Source organism: Cnephaeus nilssonii, assembly GCF_951640355.1.
Source record: "Cnephaeus nilssonii genome assembly, chromosome: 10".
Classification (NCBI taxonomy): Eukaryota; Metazoa; Chordata; class Mammalia; order Chiroptera; family Vespertilionidae; genus Cnephaeus; species Cnephaeus nilssonii.
Window position 1 is genome coordinate 33,595,387 of NC_137081.1, and position 21,477 is coordinate 33,616,863.

At 54.8% G+C, this 21,477-nt stretch overlaps 1 protein-coding gene across 2 annotated transcripts; it reads right to left on the minus strand.

Moving 5' to 3' along the window:
• Window positions 1-15,569: 15,569 nt before the first annotated feature.
• Window positions 15,570-17,976, minus strand: GBX2 (gastrulation brain homeobox 2; the record flags this gene model as incomplete). Of its 2 annotated transcripts, none has more annotated exons than XM_079783071.1 (2): window positions 17,445-17,976; window positions 15,570-16,456 (listed from the first exon to the last, which is right to left on the minus strand). In XM_079783071.1, exons 1-2 carry the CDS (start codon window positions 17,965-17,967, stop codon window positions 15,933-15,935), a joined length of 1,047 nt encoding a protein of 348 aa, XP_079639197.1. In that variant the 5' UTR covers window positions 17,968-17,976. The 2 variants fall into 2 exon arrangements, with proteins under 2 accessions (XP_079639197.1, XP_079639198.1); XM_079783072.1 differs by having other exon boundaries at window positions 16,348-16,456; window positions 17,411-17,976.
• Window positions 17,977-21,477: the final 3,501 nt, after the last annotated feature.

The window sequence follows — 21,477 nt, forward strand, 5'->3', positions numbered from 1 at the left end:
CTCTTCTTATGGTTCCCTCCCTCACCCCAGCATTTTAATCACCAGTAGGAACTACAGAGAATAGAGAAAGAAAAACTACTTAGACAAATCGAGTTAAGAGGCCTTCAATAAGAATATTCACCTGAAGCCTTAAAAAGTCAATGTCACAAATAGAGGGTGTTATTCTAGAATAAAGAGAGGCCAAAATTCATAATAACCAAATGCAATTTATGAACCTTGATTGGATGCTGGTCTTTGAAAAGCTATCAACTCTGAGACAATTGGAGAATTCTGAGTATGAAGTGGATGCTACTGAAGAATTACTGTTCATTTTCTCGGGGGGGGGGGATGTTTTTTGTTTTGTTTTGTTTTAGAGAGGAAAGACAAGGAAGAGAGAGATAGAAACAACAATGATGAGAGAGAATCATTGATCAGCTGCCTCCTGCACCCACACTGGGGATCGAGCTCGCAACCCGGGCATGTGCCCTGACTGGGAATCGAGCCATGACCTGGTTCATAGGTCAACACTCAACCACTGAACCACACCTGCTGGGAGCGGGTGATGTTTTTTGCGTGATGTAGGCCAATGTCTTTATTTTCAGAAAATACAAGAAGGATTTAGAGTTGTTCAACCACAAATAATAATAACATATTAACTACTGTAAAATGTAGGCAAAGGGTATGTCAGTGTCCACTTGCTATTCTTTTAATGTTCCCATATGTTTGCCATTTTTTGAGATAAAAATTGGAGAATATATTGAGTTGGATAAGATATGACAACAACTGGCGTTTCGGTAAGCTGTGAAAGTGAGTGATAAAACCCCGCACCCCGTTCTGAAAACTAGAGAATCACCAGGCCGCCGGGTGTCTCTTCTACCGGAGGCGCCACGATCTTGAATTCTGTGCGAATTGTGCCCTTGCTTTTAAATAAACAGCTTAGCCATACACCGTGTTAGCTTTGCTTGTTCCTGAGTTTTATGAAACTGGAATCCTATTTTCCCCCCACTCAACAGATTTTTTCCAAGATGTGTCCATGGCATGCGTCACTGAAGTTAATGTGTTTGTATTATCCCAGAATGTGACTGTGCCACCGTTTACGCATTCCTTCTCTCTTACTTGAGGTTCCAACCAGGCTGCCAAGAATATTCTTCTTTTTTTTTTTTTTATGTTAACATTCCTTTATTTATTTATTTTATTTTATTTTATTTTATTGATTTTCTACAGAGAGGAAGGGAGAGGGATAGAGAGTTAGAAACATCTATGAGAGAGAAACATGGATCAGCTGCCTCTTGCACATGCCCAACTGGGGATGTGCCCGCAACCAAGGTACATGCCCTTGACCGGAATCGAACCTGGGACCCTTCAGTCTGCAGGCCGATGCTCTATCCACTGAGCCAAACAGGTTAGGGCCCAAGAATATTCTTGTACAATTTCAGCACATCGCTCACCGGCTCCTCCAGGTCCCTGGCCTTCACCTCCCCTCACGCACTCCCTGGCAGGATTGGAAAGACTGTGTCCTGCGGCAACTTTTAAAATGGAAATCCCAATTTTTGATCATAACTTTCAGAGTTGAAAATGTTATGTTTGGCACATTGTAAATAGTAACATTTAAAAAATAATTACATTGTCTTTTAATTTTTTGAGGTAGTTTTATTTCATTGTATTCCAACTGCACTATACCCAGCTAGCCCGTTTTACAAAGACTATAGAAAACAATAGGGAATTTTGTCAGAGATATAAAGCAGAACTAGGCCCAATCTGATGGGTAACGGCTAATAAATATCTCATTATTTGCCTCACTTCACAGATAGCTCTTATAGCTCGTCAAGCTGGAGCATTTTACAAAATGTGTCCAGTGGAATATAAGCACGTGGCAATTTAGTATCCATCACCATCCTATTTAAACCTCCACGAATGGGCTCTTCAACACTCAGAAATCTTACTTTTTTTTTTCTTGAAATCAGACTTTTATTTCATTCTCCCCACAAAATTTTATCCTAATAGTTGTATCCTTAAAGGTCTCCTATCGGTCACCCTGTTATTCTCCTCTGCGATGCAACTAGGTACCTAACATGGGTTTTATTTTCACTTCCTGGGACCTTATTTCTCTAATCGGTAAACATTATTTCTAACGATGTAGCAGCTGATAACTAGATTCGTTCCTCTACCCTGCCATAGAAAACAATGAATTGGAAACTACCTGACTTGCCAAAGATTTATTAAATAATCATTAGTCATTCACTTTTCAACCTTGACGTCAGCATGTCTTTGTACCTTTGTCTGGCCGTCTAGACTAGATTTTACAACCTGGGGTGATGCACCAGAAAAAGGGTTTGGGCGTGTGGGAGCGGCGGGGAGGGGGGTGGCTGGGAGAAGGGTGCCTTTGTGAAAGCAGTACATTTGGAGGTTTGAATAGATTCCCTTCAAACCATACGTTTTCTCATTACCCCTCCCCCCCGTTTAAGACCACTGTTCTAGAATACATACCTAAAAGTACAATTGCTGGGTGGCAGAATTGCTGGGTGTTGGTTTGTTGACTTCACAAAGTAACAGGCAAACTGTTTTCCAACTGTTGTTGTCCAGTCAGCTTCCCACCAACTGGGTGTGAGAGTTCCAGGGACGCGCCCTCCACCTTTCTGCTGCCACGTGCAGAGTCAGACTTTTCCATTTTGGCCAAACCGATGGAGGGAAAATGGCATTTCATTGTGGCCTTAGTTAAATCTCTTTGATTGTAGAGGAGATTGAGCACATATTCCCAAATTTGCTTGTCAATCATGCTTCTCATCTATGAATTGCCTGCTCCTGTATTTTTTCTTTTTCTTTTCTTTTCCTTTTTTTTTTTTTACGGATTAATTTCTGCTTCTCTTTCACTAGTATTGTTCTTTATGCCAATTTCTAGCAAAGATTTTCTTCTGGATTGTGGCTCTTTTTTAATGCTCTCATTTGTTGAGCAATGCATTTTGCAACCCGTTGAAGAAATCCTCTCCCTTTGAAAAGAAACGGAATCTATATCTGCTTCTAAAATTTAAAAAATTTTGTCTTTACATCAGCATCTTTAATCAACTCGTAATTGGTGTGTGTGTGTGTGTGTGTGTGTGTGTGTGTGTGTGTGGAAAGCATCCAGTTTCACTTTTTTTTTTCTGGAGAGATCATCAATTGCTTCAGCACTACTTAACTATTGAAAACTCTGTGGTCCATCAGGTTCACATACATGGATGGGGTGTGTGTCCTGGGCTTTCTACTCTGTTTCGCTGTCCGATTTGTCCATTCCTGGGCCAATGCTACACTGCCTAACATGACCAGACCCTTATGAGGCCCGGTATCCTGCAAGATACGTCCCTAGTTTCCTTCTTCGCCCGTGTCATGGTTGTTCTTAACCCAAGTTCTTCAAAATCGTCTCGGGGTTTTGGTGGAATCTGCTAAGCCAGTTGGGGATAACTGACACATTTATGACATGGACTCCTTCCATCCATAACCACGGTATCTCTCTCCATTTATTCTGATGATCTAAGTACCTTACATTTTTGTTGTTCTTAAATGTCTTTCCATAAATGTGTTTTTGTTCCCCACCTCCTCTCCACCCTTATGTCTTTTATTTATTTTTCTTATCTAACTGCTTTGGTTGGGACCTCTAGTTACAATGCTGAATAAAAGTAGTAACAGTGGTCATTCCACTCATCTTTTATAGTAACGTGAATTGTTTATTGCTTAACAAATTTCAAATAGACTGAGACTTCGCCCGATATCCGGAGCGTGGATTCCTGTCTCTTATCCACGGCTGCCTCCCCAGCCCCTTGAAGAGTGCTTGGCTTGTGGTGGCTGCTCAATCACTCTTTATTGAATGGGAGCGCTTCCTCCAACTATGGATGAGTGCCCACTGGGTCTTACATATTCTTTAATATTATGAATTCTTATATTATTTTATACTAAAAGCTTTGAGTTGATAGAGTGGCTTTGTGTGCTAGGTGTCCTATAGGGCCCAGTGGCTCAGCCTCCCCAATTACCTGAGGTGGACACTCTTGGTGCACCCCTTTGTGGGCTGTGTGCACAGTCTTGTAGTTAAGCCTTGATTGTTGTTGGTATCACTGTGAGGAATTGACCTCCAGGCCTATTGGCTGTGAGGATCAGCTGTGTCTAAGATGGGAGAACTTCTGTGCTGGAGACACCCTTATGGGGCAGGACTTGCTTCAGTGGGGCTTTGGTGCTCACTGTGTCTGCCCCCTGAGTGTGTCCCTTATGGATCTGAGGAGTTGTAGTCAGGATGGTCCCACTCTGACCACTGGGTACACCTGCCCTTGGATCTCCAAGGAGGTGCTAATTTAGCTCTGCCTGAGGCCACCCAGCAGGAGCTACAGAGAGATCTGCAGATTCCTCTTCTTTGTTTGGGTTTTGGAGGTACCCCAATGAGGCACAGCTACTGTGCTAGCCAGCCATGAGCCTGGCTTCTGGCTGAGCGGTGCTCCCCCTGTGGGAGCGCACTGACCACCAGGGGCAGCTCCTGCATTGAGCATCTGCCCCCTGGTGGTCAGTGCACACCATAGCGACCAGTTGTTCTGGTTGTTCTGCTGTAATAGTCACTTAGGCTTTTATTATATAGACTAGTAGCCCATTTGCAGGATTCAATCCTGCAAGCGGCCGCTTCGGCCGCGTGCACTGCCGCTGCCGCAGCCATTGTGGCCACCACACCTGCACCCGTGCGCCGCTGCCGCCTGCCGCGCTCCGCCCCGCCGCGCTCCGCCCCGCCGCGCTCCGCCCCGCCGCGCTCAGCCCCGCCGCGCTCAGCCCCGCCGCGCTGCGCTCCGCCCGTGCTTTCCCTCTGGCAGCCACCTTGCTTTCCGCTTTTCCTCCCTCTTCCTTCTAAGTTGTCTTCAGTCTTCACTCCTCCCTCCTTCCGCGTATGCAAATTAACCGCCATCTTTGTTGGGTAATTTGCATACTCGCCCTGATTGGCTGGTGGGCGTGGCTTTGGCTGGTGGGCGTGGCTTGGGTGTAGCGAAGGTGCGGTCAATTTGCATATTACTATTTTATATTATATAGATAGATTGTTTTATGATCTTTTTAATGAATAGGAGCTGTAGTTTTTTAAGTAGACAGCTTTGCTATTCACTCCTTGTGTGCTCCCACTCAGCAGATAATTATTCAGCTAATCCTCTTTCCTAGGTTTTGAAGGTTTCCTTTCATACACTGAACTCTTTAATCCATCTGTAATTGATCTGTGGGAAGGTGGGAGGTGAAGATCAGTTCTGTCTTTTCCCCCAATTAGCCAGTTTTTCCAAATACCATATATGCAACGTGTTTTTTTTTCCCCCTGCAAATTTATGGCGTTTTCTTTATCATAGGTTAGATTTTCATATTTTCGAAGTCTATTTCTGAGTGATGTTATCTTCCTATTACATAATGTAACCTAATGTAATCTACTGCAGCCAGCCTGTCTGGGTGTAAAGCTTGGGGTCTTCCAATTGCTAGCAGTGTGACCTTGGGACTGTACAGAAACCTCTCTGTACCTTGGTTTTCTTTTTTGCAAAATGTGGATGACAATAACACAAAATTGCACTTTGTAGGTCCAAAAACTCTAGCAAATACCAGCAATGTTGTAGGTTAAACATAATACCTAGCTCAAAGGGCTGCAATGAGGATTCAACTGAGTAGCCAATGTCAAGGGCTCAGAAGAGGGCCCATCACCCTCTAATGGGCATCAGGTAGGTGCTCTTGTTACAGCAAGTGCTCCTGCTCGTTATGCTTCTACTTAACACCGCCGGCTGCGTTCATCTGTTTCTTCTTCCAAATGTGCACGAGGATTGCTTGGTCCAGTTTCAGATACTTCTTCTGGGATTCTGATTGGGATTGCATGGAGATAATCAGGTCACTTGGGAAGCACTGACATCCTGACAATCCTTGTCCTCCCACCAGCCACATACAAGTCTCCCACTGACTCAGGTGTGCTCTGATGTCTCCTACAGAGTTAAAGGGACAGGGCACGAGAGGCAGGAGCAGGGCGTGGGGTCTGGGCACTCTCCCGGTCTGGTCTGGAGGGTCTGACCAAGGGCTGGAGTGGGACAGGGGCTCATCTTACTAAATCATTATTCCAAGACCAACGAGCCCTGCCAAAAAGAAATGTCGTGAGAAAATTTCCTGCAAGCATCATCTAGTTCCTCCAGCTGCAATAAAGAAAGCACCCAGATGTGGCAGGCTACAGGTGTCATGTTACCCAGAAGTGGTGGACCTGGCTTAGTGTCTCCAAATTAAACCGTAAACCCCTCCATTTCCTTGATGGTCAAGTGGCTGGAAATTCATAGGGTGGAATACTATTATTATTATTATTATCATTATTATTTACTCTTATTATTCACTAGAGGCCCGGTGCATGAAATTCATGCACAGGTTGGGGGGAGGTTGTCCCTCAGCCCAGCCTGCACCCTCTCCAATCTGGGACCCCTCGAGGGATGTCCGACTGCCCATTTAGGCCCAATCTCACAATCCAGGACTGCTGGCTCCCAACTGCTCACCTGCCTGCCTGCCTGATTACCCCTAACTGCTTCTGCCTACCAGCCTGATCACCCCCTAACCACTCCCCTGCCAGCCCGATTGCCCCTAACTGCCCTCTCCTGCTGGCCTGGTCACCCCTAACTGCCCTCCCCTGCCAGCCTGGTCACCCCTAACTGCCCTCCCCTGCAGGCCTGGTCGCCCCAAACTGCCCTCCCCTGCCTGCCTGGTCGCCCCTAACTGTCCTCCCCTGCCAGCCTGGTCGCCCCTAACTGTCCTCCCCTGCAGGCCATCTTGTGGTGGCCATCTTGTGTCCACATGGGGGCGGCCATATTTGACCACATGGGGCAGCCATCTTGTGTGTTGGAGTGATGGTCAATTTGCACATTACCTCTTTATTATATAGGATTTTAAGAGAGCATGCCAAAGGCCCAAGTGGCCAGGTGGAGGCTGAGGTCAGCAGAACCCCTCAAGAGCTCTGGGTCGCCAGAGAAGACCACTTCCAAAACACACTGGAGGGCATTTTGGCCCTGTGCCCAAGGGAGTGGGCTGTTGAACCAATTAAGTAGTTACTAGTACTGTGCAGCCTTTGCAGAGAGAGAGGTGCCTTGGGAAGAAAGAGAGAACTCCCACAAGGTGGGATTCCCCTGCATCCATCCTCAGCTCAGTGCCCCAGAGCCCACGGCGCTATGGTTCCACAGCAGCTGCCCAGCAACAGCTGGCTGTGACCGCTGAGCTCGAGTGGGTGAGATGGCTCCTCCCGCTTCCAAAGAGGATGAGGCTTACCTGGGAGCAGGAACTCTGGGGCTAGAGAGCATCTGAACAGAGGAACCAGGGGCCCTCTGGGGGCACTGAGCCCTAGGCAGCTGGCCTGGGGCACAGGGAGAGGCCCTGGAGAATGCTGCTCATCTCAGGGCCTCCACCCAGGCTCCTCTGCCCTGAGCACCTCCTCGCCCATGCTGTCTGGGACACGGCCTTGCCCTGAGCCTCAGGGCACAATGACCTCCCACACTGGAACCAGCTACCTTCCCCCTCAGCTCTGAACCCCAAGGGTGTGTCCTGAATCCAGGTGCCTGGTGGGTCCCCCCTGCCCAGCACGGTGGCAGTGAAGTGTTCACAACTGAGGACGCCCTCCTTGAGGACACTTTGGCTGACACATGCCCGGGTCATAGCTCTGGCATTCAGGGCACGGTCCCACATCACAAAGAATTGTCCTGCCCCAATGCCAAACAGCCAGGGGGTGGAGGGGGGCGCTGTATTAGGGGCCCGGGGTAAGGGGAGGCAGCCTCTGGAGGTACACTCGGGAATCCGGGCACTGCTACTGTCCCCTCATCTCGTCCCGTGGCCTCCACTTTGCTGAGAAACTGCCTTCTGGAGAGAGAGTGATGAGCCGGAGAATGAAAACTCCTGACTACAAATGTGACTTTGCAAAATGAGGCCGAAGATGAATCTGTCTTCACTATCATTCATTAAGGAGAGTCCTTTATAAATCCCAAATTAACAGTCTCTCTTTAAAGATGGGCGATTATCATTCTTTTCTGGCAATTTATAGCTTTCAAAATGCTAAAATATGAAAATTATCAGGGGGAAATTCCAACCGTGGTCAGGGAAAAATGGAAATCCACTTTGACACTATTGATAAACATTTTTTAAATTATCAATATTCTTAAAAGTGATCATCATACACACGTATGTTAAATGACTGCCCACATACATGTGTGTTAAGTGACTGTTTTGGCAACACAGCTGTTGTATGTGGTCACAGGAAGCTCCGATTCTGGGTTCCAGTGGCACAGTGACTGGTTAGCCTGGCCGATCTACCCAGCTCAGAGATTCTTTGACTAAGGATAGTGACCACGCACAGTTGAAATGCCTATCTTAGTCCATGGGGCTCAGGCTCCTGCAGCTTTCTGCCTTATCCCACCAGGCACCTGTGGAAGGAGGCGGGCGTCTGTGCAGAGGAGGAATCATGGAAATATTGGGAATGAGGAAGGCCTTTCTGAAAGGAGACGCTGTCATTACTCAGGATTCACAGTTATTGAGAACTTCCCTGCCGATGTCAGAGCACACGCCTGCCTCTACCCCAGGCCAACCCCAGGGACCCTGACTCTGGGTCTCAGACATCACAGCAGGTCCCAACACGCAGCACATGTGGGTAACTGAGGCCATTCAGTTTTATGGGGGAAAACCGGGTTGAGATGGTCCTCATGGCTGAAGAGGTGAGGAGTATCCCACGAGGCATCTCTTGGCACAGCGGTCACCAGCCCACATGACTGTCTCTGCCCATGGACTTCGGGCTCCTTGAGGGCAAGGAGCATGGGAGCAGGACCTGAGCCTGTCGGCTGAGTGAGTGAGCCTGAAGCAGCTTTGATCGGCCCCCGCCGGTGCTGACGGTGAAATGGAGGCTGGAGGGTTAACCGTCCGAGGATGGGAAGCCAGGGGGTCTGAGTCCACAGCCCTAAGTGGGCCGCTACCGTGGCTTGGCATTATCATGCACTTCATCTGTGTTACATCACTGACCTCCCAGAAACCAGGATGTCGTGAAGGTTGGACCCCTGTGCCAGGCCATCAGGGGAAGAAACAAGGGGTCAGATGGGGGAACTGGTTTGGTCAAGGTTGGTCACTAGGATCTGACTCCCCTCCAGTGCTCTCTCCCGCAGGACCTATCCAATTTCAAATAAATACATGGGCTCTGCTCAGAATAGAAGAATAAAGGGAAACGTGAAACAGGGCCAAGCATCCCCAGGCCCCACCCCACCACCCCATGGCCACCAGCAAGAGCATCCAAAGTTCTGTCTCCCCATCCCTTTCCCACATGCAGCCTCCATCTCCCATCCCTTACCCAACAGGCCCCGGACCCCTGGGGCTGGAGTGGGTGCCCCTGGCCTTGGCCTCAGCACCCAAGGCTTGTGGAGTTGGGGGTGATCCAGGCCTCCTTCCCAAGGCCTCTCCCCCACGATCTGGCTGCTCCTTCTGCAGAGCGGAGCCTCCTCCTTGCCTCCCCTGAGGCTGTGAGATGTGAGTGGCAGGTCAAGTGCTGGGTACAGGGTTGGCCTTTCCTGGTTCTATTTGCACCCGAGGCCCCCACTACCTGGCTGCCTCGGTGGGAGAGGCGACCTGAAAGTTCCACACAGACCCACCCACTGTGGTTCCTGACAGCCTGGCTGCACCCACCCCTGCCTGCAGGGAGCCCCATTCTGTCAGGATGGGAGTCAGTCCCTCCACTCGGCTTTTGTCATTCAGAGCCAGGGCTGCGTTCCCTCCCTGGGGTCAGGCGGCCACTTCCAAACTCCTCAGGCGCTCCGCTCCCTGCAGAGTCCCTGCGGAGTCCGGGCTGGATCAGGTGCCTCAGCGAAGGTCGGGCTGGGGGCGGGAGAGGGGGAGCGGGTGGGAGGTGAGGGATCTGAGTCAGCCGAGCTGGGCAGGGGGCAGGCTTAATAGGATCAGATCTGTGTAATCCCATTTCAGCCTTTGTCATTCGGGCAGCCGCTGAGCCTGAGCTGGGGGGCTGGTCTTTAAGAAGACGTGCGGCCACACCAGAGAGGGACTGGCATGACAAAGGCCGAGAGAGACCTAGTGGGGGGGGGGGGTGGAGGGGATAAAGAGATGAAGAGTTGTGGGGGGGGGGGGTGCGTGACCAGCGTGGTGTCCATCTCCAAGGCTGGGCCCCGCCCTAGGCTTTAGCTTGGACCCTAGACAGCTCTCTGTCTGTGGGCGTGCCTTTGGATGGGGCCCTAATTTCACGTTCAGGGCCCAGGAGTGTTACCTCAGCAAGGTCATGCGGGGCAGGAATCCACAGGGTTGGGCAGCCCCTGGACGGTCCCCCTGCCTCCCTCAAGCGGAGGGACCCGGTGCTACCCGACCTCTTTCCCTGCTCCGTCGAGGCCCACGCAGCCCACCATGGTTCGGGCAGGCGTGGTCTGGGGGTCTCTCCTTTAGATGTCCCGGCCTCAGTTTCCTCCCCCAGCCAGGCCTGTGGGCAGGAGTGTATCAGGGCCTATTCCAGGCAGAGCACGAAGGTGGGACTCAGCAGGGCGGTAGGAAGGGATCCAGAGCCCATCCACGTGTGTTGGGGGCATCCTTCGTGGTGGAGGCGGGGGTGTTGGCGGTGGACTGCAGGGTGCGGACTGGTCCAGACCCCGGGAGAGCTCAGAGGCCAGGTGGGGGTGGGGGATGACATGAACTGCAGAGGGGTCATCCCAGAGACCAGAAGGGTGTGGAGGTTGGGGTGTGTGGGAAGAGTTCAGAGGTCAAACAGGAGGATGTGGTCTAAGGAGTGGGGTGTGGGGGCCAGAGAGGAGACCCCACCCGGAGGCCCCTGGCAGGGGACAGGAATGGGGTAGAGCTCAGAGGCATTTGCCCAGGGCTGGGAATGGGGTTCCTGTCGGGGGACGTGCAGTGCCAGAGTCCAGGAAGCCCAAAGGTGCAGGTTCATGTGCACAGGGGGCACTCCCCTCTGCCGGGCGCCTGGGGGGCAGCGTTTTCCGGCTCCTCCAGGGGGGTCGGACCCTTAGCTATGTGGTGTCTAGGAAAGCAGAGAAACTGGGCCAAGCAAGAGGGGAAGGGCGCACATACCAACACGCTCATACGCTCACACTCCCACCTCCACGAAGACCCTGCCCATCACAGAGCCAGCTTCCTGAGAAGGGGTCACTCCCAGGGACTGTTGGTACGAGCTGGAGATCTGAGCAGCTTCGCAGCTGGCTCACACTGACGGGAGAGCCAGCATCCAGGGGCTCCTCTCATGATCTGGGGTAGGAGGGTCCTAGTCCCCAGACTAGGACGTGACGGGCGGCAGCCTGGAGACCAGTGGCACCTCTTGCCCAACCAGCACCGAGCTCCCTGTGCAGCGGGGCCAGCAGACTCCCACGCTGCCACTCGGGGCCGCAGTGCCTCGCCCAGTCTCCCTGGCCCCAGGCCCACGGAGGTGAATGCGCATCCTGACCTTTCCCCAAAGCTACTCCTGAACTGCTCAGATAGGCAATCATTTTTTATGATGTAATTTATAATGTATGCAGGTTGTCTTCATACATATGGTGTTGCTTTTGTGTGTCAAGGTTTCAGGTGCTTTATTACTCAGACGGTGTGATTTGCATTCATGTGCAGTTACAAAGATCATATTTCTCCAGTTTGCACCATAAGGGCCTGAAATGAAGATGAATGGCACCTCCCTTCATGGGGACCGAGGTTCCCCCCTAAATCCCAGAGCCCGGGTAACCCAGAGCCCCAGCGCCAAGCTTGGGGGAAGGAGGCCCTGGCACAGCAGAGGGTCCAAGCAGGCCCGGGGTCTCCGGGGACAGAAATAGGGGCACATGCATGGGAGCCCTCTTCCCAAGGAGGCCATTCGGCTGGCCGCGTGAACACCCAAGTCTCCCACAGGTGAGAAGAGAGGATGCTGATGAGTCTGGGCAGGACCTCACCCGCCCGTCACTTCCAACCACCGCAAGGAGCTGGGAAGGCCCCGTGGCCAGAACCAGGTGCTGACCAGGTCCCGAGGCCGACAGAGTGTCCCTTCTGGCTTCCCGCACGCCCGGAATCCCCTGCCAAGGGGGTTGGCGCAGCTTCGCTTGGGAATGTCCGGGGCTGGAGGGAGCAGCGGCCACCCAGCCCCTCTGCCAGGCCTGCCCTACACAGCTGAAATGATTAAGCTAATTAAGCCAGAACGAACAGACGCAGGACGGAGGGGGGCACTGACCTGGCGAGAAAGGGCATCGTGGAATGCAGGTGCTCATGTCAGCTACACACGGAGTGGGGCGGCCTGCGTGCGGACAACCAGATTCCAATGCGATGGTCCTCCGAGGTAAACACGGTTGGGAGGGCCCCCACCCACTCCATTTAGCTGAAAAGGCCCCGAGAAACATGGGACTGAAGACTAGGAGGCGAAAGTTGGACGCAGAAAAACGCACTAAGTCTCCAAAACTCCAGCCGTGATTGGGGTTGGGGGAGGTCCAAGCACTGGTGGCCCGGGCCACTCTCTCCAAGGGGCAATCCCAGCCTCTTCGGAGCTGGGGGAGGAGGTTGCTTGACACCTAAGACCAATCTAAAGAGGGCCCTGCTGGGGAACATGGAGATGAGGCTGCTGGTTTTCAAAGTGCCCTCTTTCTCTGGATGGGGTCGAGGGGGGCGGGGTGTGTGCCTGGCTCCCAAGGGAACTAGGGCAGGGGGGTTGCCTGGTCCATTGGCTGTTCCTGGGGGAGAGGGGCGGGAGGGGAAGGGGAGAGGGGCTCAAACCCTGTTTGGATTGGTAAACACGGGTGGGAGCAGCCCAGAGGGCCCCCGTGCACGGTGGGAGTGGGGGCCCCAGGTCCATGGCCTTCCCAAGCGTAATTATTTGATCTGCAGATGTAAGTGGAATTTATTGTAACAACAAATATAGTGATGTCAAAACCCAGCCTTGGATTAAAGCCGGCAGCCAAAGGGGAAGTGTATTAATTTCCAACAGCATCTCAGGCCAGAGCCTATTAGAACAAGCTATTCTTCAGGCCCCCCCATCAGAATTAATCATTGGGAGTTAATTTGAAGCTCAGACAAGTTGCTGTTAATTTAGTGCAGGGAGGACGGGATGGAATAAAAAGCTGAGGTGCTGGCCGAGCCTCGTGGGTCTCATTAATCAGCCAGCTGAGACGGCCTGGCTTGATTACAATTTGCAAAAAAATTCATTAGGGCCTGGGCGATTGACAATTTTTCTCTCTGCCTGTGATGTGACTCATTAGGCAGCCAAATGAAAGCCATGATGACGGCCATGATGACAGCGGCCATCAAGTGCCGCTTGTTTATCTTCCTCCCCTTGGCCTGTCTCTCGGCCTGGCCTCCTCGCGGGGGCTCTCCAGGGCACCCCAGGGGTCATGGATTTGGGAGGAGGGTGATGTGTGGAGAGGGAAGGAGGGCCCGGAGCCCCTGGCCCTCTGCTCCACCTGCTTTCAAAGGGCAAGGATCATGCAGCTGTGGGAGAGGGGTGAGAGGTGAGGGGTGAGGGCTGGGCCCCCCCCCCCCCAATTCCTAGGGAGCTTCACTTTCCCTCAGAGGTGTATAGCCAAAGCTTCAGGTCTCCTTGTGCCTCCCATCCCCGCCAGGACTTTTGGAGGGAGGAAGGGGCTACACCTGTCATGGCAGAAGTGTATATGGGGGCACTCCAGGATCTGCAGGAGTGCCTTGCTCTTAATATGCAGGCCCATCAGGGAGGGTGCAGCTCCCCAGGTCCTACAGTGGGAACTCTGGGCCACATGCACAGTTGGACTGTGGGTGCATATCCGGCCTGGGACTGGCTGGCCCAGGGGGTTTTGAGGGGGGTCCAGTGGGGCTGGTGTCTCCACCTTGGCAGCAGCCGTATGGCCAGTGGAGACCTGGTATATGATGGAGCAGAGGACACCAACCGGCTATGCGGGTGTGCTCAGGGACCAGGCCTCGCCAATCTTGCTCCCGGGCAGGAAATGACCACCTGCCGGCCTCAGGGAGCTGGGTGGGGGACAACAAGGAGCCCTCGTGGCTCTCCGCACCCACCCCCCCTCCAGAGTTGGCTGAGGCCCTCTGAGGATCGGCCGGTCCATTTTATTGTGCTCTAAACCCAAGCCTGAGCCATTTACCACCACGGGGAATCTTGGAAACGCAGTAGGAAAGGGAGACTCGGTTGCGCCTGGCCTTCACTTTGCACCTTAAATTCGGGGGGAGCCTCGGTGCCCATGCCCCTCCGCCGCGGGGAGGTGGCGTGTTGTAAGCAGTATAAATTAAGTCAATGTTAGTATGGACCCACGGCGACGCGTTTCCCCTTCTTGAGCTGAGGACCTCGGTGTGTGCTGGGCGATATCGCTCTGAAACCCTCTCCCGGCCTCCATTCCGGAGGCTCCTCTTCCCTCTGGACCGCTGGTTTGGAGACGGCCAGGGCTCTGGCGCCGCGCGCTCGCCCGCTCACCCTCGCGCGCCCGCTCCACGCCCCTGGGTCACCGCGTCCCAGTCTAAAGGGCCTGGACGCTCGAAACTGGTCGGGCGCCTCCGGGTCCGGAAAAGAGCCGGCAGCACGGGCCGGGCTGGGATTGGGGATGCAGGCACGCCCCTCTCGGCCCTGCTGGCCGCCAGCTCTTAGGTAGCCCCACGGACCAGCCCCAACCGGCCCGCGTTCCTCTCTCCTTCCCGCTTCGGGCCGCAGGTCGGCCCCAGCGCCCTCGGGGTGGGGCGGTGGTCGGGTCCCGCCCCCTCGGACCCCGCCCGGAGAGGGAGGTGCCGGGCCCGCGGGCGCTCGAAGCCCGCCTCCGCCTCCTCCAGCGAGCAGAGCGCTGCGGGTAAGACCAGCGTGGCGGGTAGGGTTTCTGCTCCGGCTGGTAGATAACGCCCGAGCCTGATTTATGGGCGCTCGGCCCTGTCGGGCGAACGAACACCGCTTCTTTTCGGGTCGGGGATCTTTGCCAGGAAACCCGTTTCCTCCCTGGATATAATCGACTTAGAACACCAGGGGTTTGTGCAAAGCCCCCAGTACCCCCAGTCACTCGCTCTCCCTCCTCTGGCCCAAGTCTGCCAGCCTCCTAGGTATTGAATAGGCTGTGCAAACAGGCGGGTGTTAGATTTCTAAAGTGAAATTTTTGGTTTCTTGAATTTATCGCCCAGTTGGAGCGCTTGCTCCAACTGAAAACCCGGTAAGGCACCGTGTGGCTCACTTCCAGCCAGTCAGAACTGGCCAGGGGACGTTTGTCCGTCCTGGTCCCAGGCCAGCTGCCAGCCACACGCTGTGGGTGCCTACCCCCCACCCCAGTCAAATCTGGACACACGCATGAGACCCAGGCATCGGCCCTTTCCCCCCTGCCTCTCTCTCTTTCCTTTTTTTTTATTCACAAGACGGAGATTGTTTAAATGTCATAACTTATAAGAAAATAAGCTACATTGAAATAAATTAAACACAACGGAGACGTGCTTCAGACATGGCTCAGGTAGGATAGGCGACCCCGGGGAAAGAAAGCCAGGCAAAACCAAAGCAAAGCGAATTCCCAGACTGCCCCCAAACGCCTGCTTCTCGGGCAACGAAAAAAAGCCAGAACAGAAACAAAAATAAGTGTCAACCCCAGCGTGTGCTCTTGCATGTCATGTTTACCTTTGGAAAAGTATGGACAGGTAGGTAGGTGGCTGCTGTGGGTGGCGGGTTACAGCAGAGGGTTTGTTTTCTTCTGGAATGTGAGTGGAGAATATGACTGGGTGCTTTGGTCCTATAGAACTTTCAAAATACTGCAGCTGAGATCCAGTCCATATAGATATCTATGTACAAAGCAGGGTAGTAATAATAAATATTTAGTGTGTCTTCAGCAGTAGCTGTCGCCCCTTCGGAAGCAGTCTTTGCAGCCTGTGTAATGAAGAGACTCTCACTTTACTCGGGATGTGTCCACGGATGGGGTGCTCTCAACGAGGCACAGGCCGCCCTGGGTTCCCTCCAGCGCTGCGCCCGGGGGTGCTCCCGCCGAGGCCAGGCCCTGGCGCTCCCTGGGACCTCAGGGCCGGGCCTGCTCCAGCTGCTGATGCTGACTTCTAATCGCGAACCTGCTGACGTGGACGGGGATGGGGACCACGATCTTGGGGTTCCGGGAGGGCTCCCCTGTCTTGGAGTTGGCATTGCCGGCCTTCACGCGTTTCCACTTAGCCCTGCGGTTCTGGAACCAGATCTTCACCTGCACCTCGCTGAGCTTGAGGGCGTGGGCGATCTGCGAGCGCTCGGTCAGCGACAGGTACTTTTTGCAGTGGAACTCCTTCTCCAGCTCCAGCAGCTGCTCGCTGGTGAAGGCAGTCCGCCGCCGCCGGTTCTTGCCCGTGGACGTGGTGCTGCCCGAGGCGCCGCCGCTGGGCGGGGGCTCCTCCAGCGCGTGGCTGGGGTCTTCCTCCTTGTGAGCCGCCTGGCCGGGCAGATTGTCATCCGAGCTGTAGTCCAGATCGCTCTCCAGCGAGAAACTCTCCTCCTTGCCCTTCGGGTCGTCTTCCACCTTTGACTCGTCTTTCCCTTGCCCTCGGACAGCCCCGGCTGAAAGCAAAACCAAACGGGGTTTTATTACATGTCGCACAACCGGCCCTCCTTTCCCCTTCCCACCGTCACTCGGGCATTTCCCCCCTTAGCGAATGGCCTTTCTAGGACAGTCACACATTGTGATTTCCTGGCCTTTGCCGGGGGAGTGGGGGGCGGGGGGCGCGTGAGAAAGCTCAAAAGAGAGGCGGGGACCGCACAAGCAAGGGACTCAAGGCCGGCTTGCCTCCTCCGCACCGTCCCGGCCTCTGGCAGCTTCAGGCCCGAGTAACAGGGAGAGTGAGGCCCAAGAGAGCTTCCTCTTTGTCCCCCGCGGTGGGGGCTGGGTGAGGGGGAAGTTCAGGATCCCACCACCCCAGGGAAAATTTTGTGAACTTCAATTTCGTCGAAGCCAGGGTGGGCCCTTAGGGAGGCGTAGATCCCACGCCATGCATTTTTGGGGAGACATAATGCTAGTCAAAGGGAAGTTTGGTAGCCCAAGGAGAGTCCCCACCAGACACCCCAATACACACAGGCAGCTGCAGAGCCTCCCAGGAATCCAATTGTCCGAGGCAAACAGCAAGCCCGGAGAAAGGGTTCAGTAGGTTTGGGCGCCCCTAGGCACAAGCACTGTTGAGACTCGGAGCCAAGCCGACTCCCCTTAAGGCTGAAACCTACCCGGGACTCACGCAGGGGCGGAGTGGGGGGCGAGACTTCGTCAAACTCAGCGCCAGACAGATATGCCGCCCTGTACAGCAGCTGGCCCGGGGGAGCTAACTGCCACCAACCCCCCAATCCGGAGACCATGCTTGTCGCGTGGCTCTAAAATGCCTCCCTTCCCCGCCCCCGAGTCCCCGCGGCTCCGCCGGGCCGCGTCTTCCCGCTCTTGGCTGGGGGTAGCTAGGGCGGGGGCTCGGCCTCGACCCTCCGGCCCCGGCGGGAAGCCGGAGCGGGCTCGCCCCCGCCTCCTCCCGCCCCCGCGCCCGTGTCGCGCGCGCCGCCGACTTACCAAGAGACGCCTGCACCGCCTCGGCCGCAGAGAAGGCGAGCAGTGAGCCCTCCTTGGCCAGGAAGCCTTTGCCGTCCTCAGCGTCGGCCTGCAGCGCCTCTGCCTTATCGAAGTTGCCGCTGCCCGGCAGAGGCTGCGGAGCGAACTTGCGGGCGGCCGCCGCCTCCTGGTGCTGGGGAGATGCGGAGAAGCCACCAGGCAGCGTGGCCATGAGCGTGGAGGTGAGCGCCATGCCCTGCGCCAAGCTGGAGCAGAAGCCGGTGGGCAGGCTGGGGATCTGGTGGTGAGGGTGCGCGGGAGGCAGCGCAGGCTGCAGCGCGGCCTGGGGTAGCGCGGGCGGCGGCGGCGGCGGCGGCGGCAGCACCACCGGCCGGTAGGGCATGAACATGGGGTAGCCGGTGTAGACGAAATGGCCGGGGCTGGGCTGCGGCGGGCTGCCGATCAGCGAGTCTATGCTGAAGGCGGTACTACTCCCCAGCGGGCGCTGCATCATCATCAGCGACGGCGGGAACGTTGCGCTCATAGACGCGCTCGGGAGAGACCAGCGAGAGGCGAAAAGTCCCTGCGCCGCGCCGCCGCCAGGAAGCCCGCCGGGCACCTGGAGCACAGTCGGGCAGCGGGAGCAGTATCCGGAGAGCAGACGCCGCTGCCCCTCAGTCCTGGACCCGCTGCATGCCCAGCGGTTACGGGTGGTACGCGGGGTGAGGTCGTGAGCCCCGGAGCGAAGAGAGCGCCCGGGCCCCGCGGGCTCGCTGGAGCCACAGCCGCCGCTTGCCCGTCGAAGCCCGCGCGCGTCGCGACCGCAGCCCTGTGCCCCGGCTCACAGCCGTCGGTGGGCCCGTCCGTCGGTCCCGCTGTCCGTTGCCTACCGCGCGAAGCTGGCGCACTTGTCTTCCTCCGGCGCCGCCAGCACCTTTAAATCGCGCTCCTCTTTCTCATTCACATTTTGCCTGCTGCCCAGCCGGGCTCGCGTCACGTGGGGCCTAGCGCCGCCGCCCATTGGCTGCGCCAGGAGGGGCGTGGGAAGGTGTGGCCCCGCCCCTTCCACCAAGGCAGGCAGCCAGCGGTCTGCAGGCACCACCAGCGGAGTGCCTGGGCCCGAGAGCCTGAGCCTGTCGCTCAGCGCAAACTTGAAAGGGGCGGTTGGCACCCCCAAGGCTCGAATCCCGCGGCCTGGCAGTCCGGTCAAGGCCGCCCTCAAGGGCAGCTTCCGGGACTAGGGCCCGCCACGGCTAAGCCGAGGGCGTTTTCTTTTATAGCTGCCTTGGAACAAACCTGCTCTCGGCTCACGCTAGCTCTGGGTGCTGCTGCTGCTCTAGGGGTCCCGGCGAGGTTCCTGGCGCTGGGGGCATGGTCCTGCTGCTTCAGATCTGCCCCTGGGGCGCTGCCCGGCAGCTGACAGCCTCTGTCCGCCTGGAGGAACCCTGGGGGTTGCTCCTTGCGCCCCCACTCCTGCACTCCCGCCGGGGCGGGAAGGCTGCCGGTCCCCCCATCCCGCCCGAGCCGGGCCCTCCCGTGAGCGATCCCTTCTCATTTTTCATGACATTCTTAATCATCGCACCTATTTACACACTTTGCCCGCGCGCACCAAAATAACAGCCACGATAATTATGATAATAAAGCGAGTCCTTCATCTCCTCCATCCTGGGGGAGGAAGGGGGAGTTACTGTGCCTCGCGATTGTATAACGTGAGATTATCCTGATGAAAGCTTTATGATGTTTGCTCACATAAACGCTCCGTTTTGTAAATAGGCGCTAATTAAGCACGTTGAGAACGGAGGGCGCGCTCACCCCGGCGCCGCCGCCGCCCGGTTTCCAGTGCGAGGACCCGAGGGCGTGCGGCTCCTCTTTGCCTCCTTGCAGAATGGAGCCGGTTCCCTCCAGAAGTCTCTCTCGTCTCGACCATGGTAAAACCCCAGAATTTGGGAGTAAGAGAGTTGGCGGGGAGGGAATGGGACTAGGAATGTTGACATCCCTTTCTTCAAGATAAAACCAAAACTTTCAGCTTTCATGTCCCCTTTAAAAATGGAATCATTTCCTCTCGAGAGCAGACCATGCAAAGCGCGCCAGCGCGCGCGGGAGCTTCCACGCGCCTCCGGGGCCCGGGCTCCAACTCCCCGGGTCTAGATGTTCAAGTACCGGCTCTGGAGGAGAGGAGCGAAGGGCATTGTTACACCGGTCATTAAAAATCAGGTCACGCGGAGGGGCTAGTGGTTGGGGAGTTGGCCCGTGATGGGTGTTGGACGTGTGTTATGTATCACTTACAAGCACATTTAATTGGGAGATAAAGATAAATCGATCTTTATGAATTTATCGACCCCATTCTTTGAAGCTCTTCTTTCTCTTCCTTTCTCTAGAGCTCTCACCCCAAGGCCACTGGGGGATGGATGTCTTAATCCCAAATCACCTCCTCATCCACGAGTCTGGCTGGGCACCCCCTGCCCATCCGAAGGGTCCTGGAGGGTGCTGAGAAAACTCCCTGGCCCAGCCGCCAGCCGCCCTCCTCCTCACGACCCCCCCCCCCACACACACACACACCACCACCACCACCACCACCACCCGGACAAAGACGTCTGCAGCGCGGTTCCCCACTCCAGGCCGCAGTAATGGATGGCTGCGGCAGCAGGAGGTTTGAAAAGAATTCATTAGGACGCTGCCTGTGTTGCCTCCACTCTCTTGAAGCCCAGACCCTGAGGTGGTGGAGGCCGTGTGGGGGAAATGAATTCCTGTGAGGATCCACCGGGATGGAGATATCTGTGGGGTCTCTAAACTCTACCCCTCTTTCCCCACTCCTACAAAAGAAGAAAAGGAAAAGAGAGAGAGAGGAAAAAAAAAACCTGAAGCCCAGGGCAAAAGGCTGATTTCTTTATGAGCATAATAAATATTCCCTCTCATGATGAGACAGTTACAGTCACAGAGGTCCGGGTCTGGTAAACTTGTTTTTTCAATACGAGGGAAACCCCCTCGACTCCTGGCTTGATTTACATGGCTACAGCCGGGTCCCTTCCCTGCCTGACGCCACATGCCCCTGCAGGGTGTTACTCATCTCACCCAGCCAGGTCTGCCATCCACGTTGCTATTTCCCAGGGAAAATATTGTTCTAGGGACTTCCGTCACCTGATTACCCTCTTAAAGCCAGGAATCCCTTTGATTATTTTTGATGACAATTCTACATTTAAAGTTGAGCAAGAAGATTTAGGTCCGTTGAATTATAGCTACACTTGAAATAATTTGATGGCATATTATTTGCACCCATAAATTGCCATGCAAAGTATTGACGGCAGGGGTTATAATACTAATCTTCTTTTATTAGTGAGTTCCGAGAATTCTCATCAATATGAATTTTATTTACTAGTGTGCTTTTTCTCGAATGCAATGCAGTAATATTTTCTCATGTAATGCTTAACTGCTTAGAAAACGACCGCTCGCGTCATAAAAGGATCCTTGTGTTTCGCAGTGATTAACAGGAGCCATTCGGGGCACCTCAGCTACCTGCACAGCGTTTGGAGCGTGGGGGCTGCGGATAATAAAAGCCTTTAGCGTTTTTCCTCCGCTCCTCGGAGAGATGTATGGGCAGCAGCGACAGGTACCTACATGGCTTATCTAGCCTTGGGATTCCTACCTCTTAGCTCGCCACTGCCTGCAACTGCGGAGCCCTGGGCGCCTCACTGGCCCTGGCTGCGCGGGAAAACCACCCAGCGCAGATCTTTGCAACTTTGCGGTCAGAGGCCTCTCTCCTCCCTGCGGTTGGGAAGTAAGAAGGACGCACCGCACCAACGCGAGACCTGGGTCCTCCAAGTCTGGTTCACTTCCTCGAACTTTTTCCCAGGGAACTTGCCTCCGGGTTGACGTTGGCCCAGCCCCTGGGCACTTCCCTGGGCGGGTGCCGAGCTGGTGTCAGGATCGTTTTAAGCCCCTTGAAACCTCAGACGTCAGTAAAAGGGATGGTAATTAAGTTGTCTCCACGCTTGGGGGCTGTCCCAGTCTGCGGCGGCCTGCAGGTGTATGCAGGCCGAGTGAAGTACTGACCGCA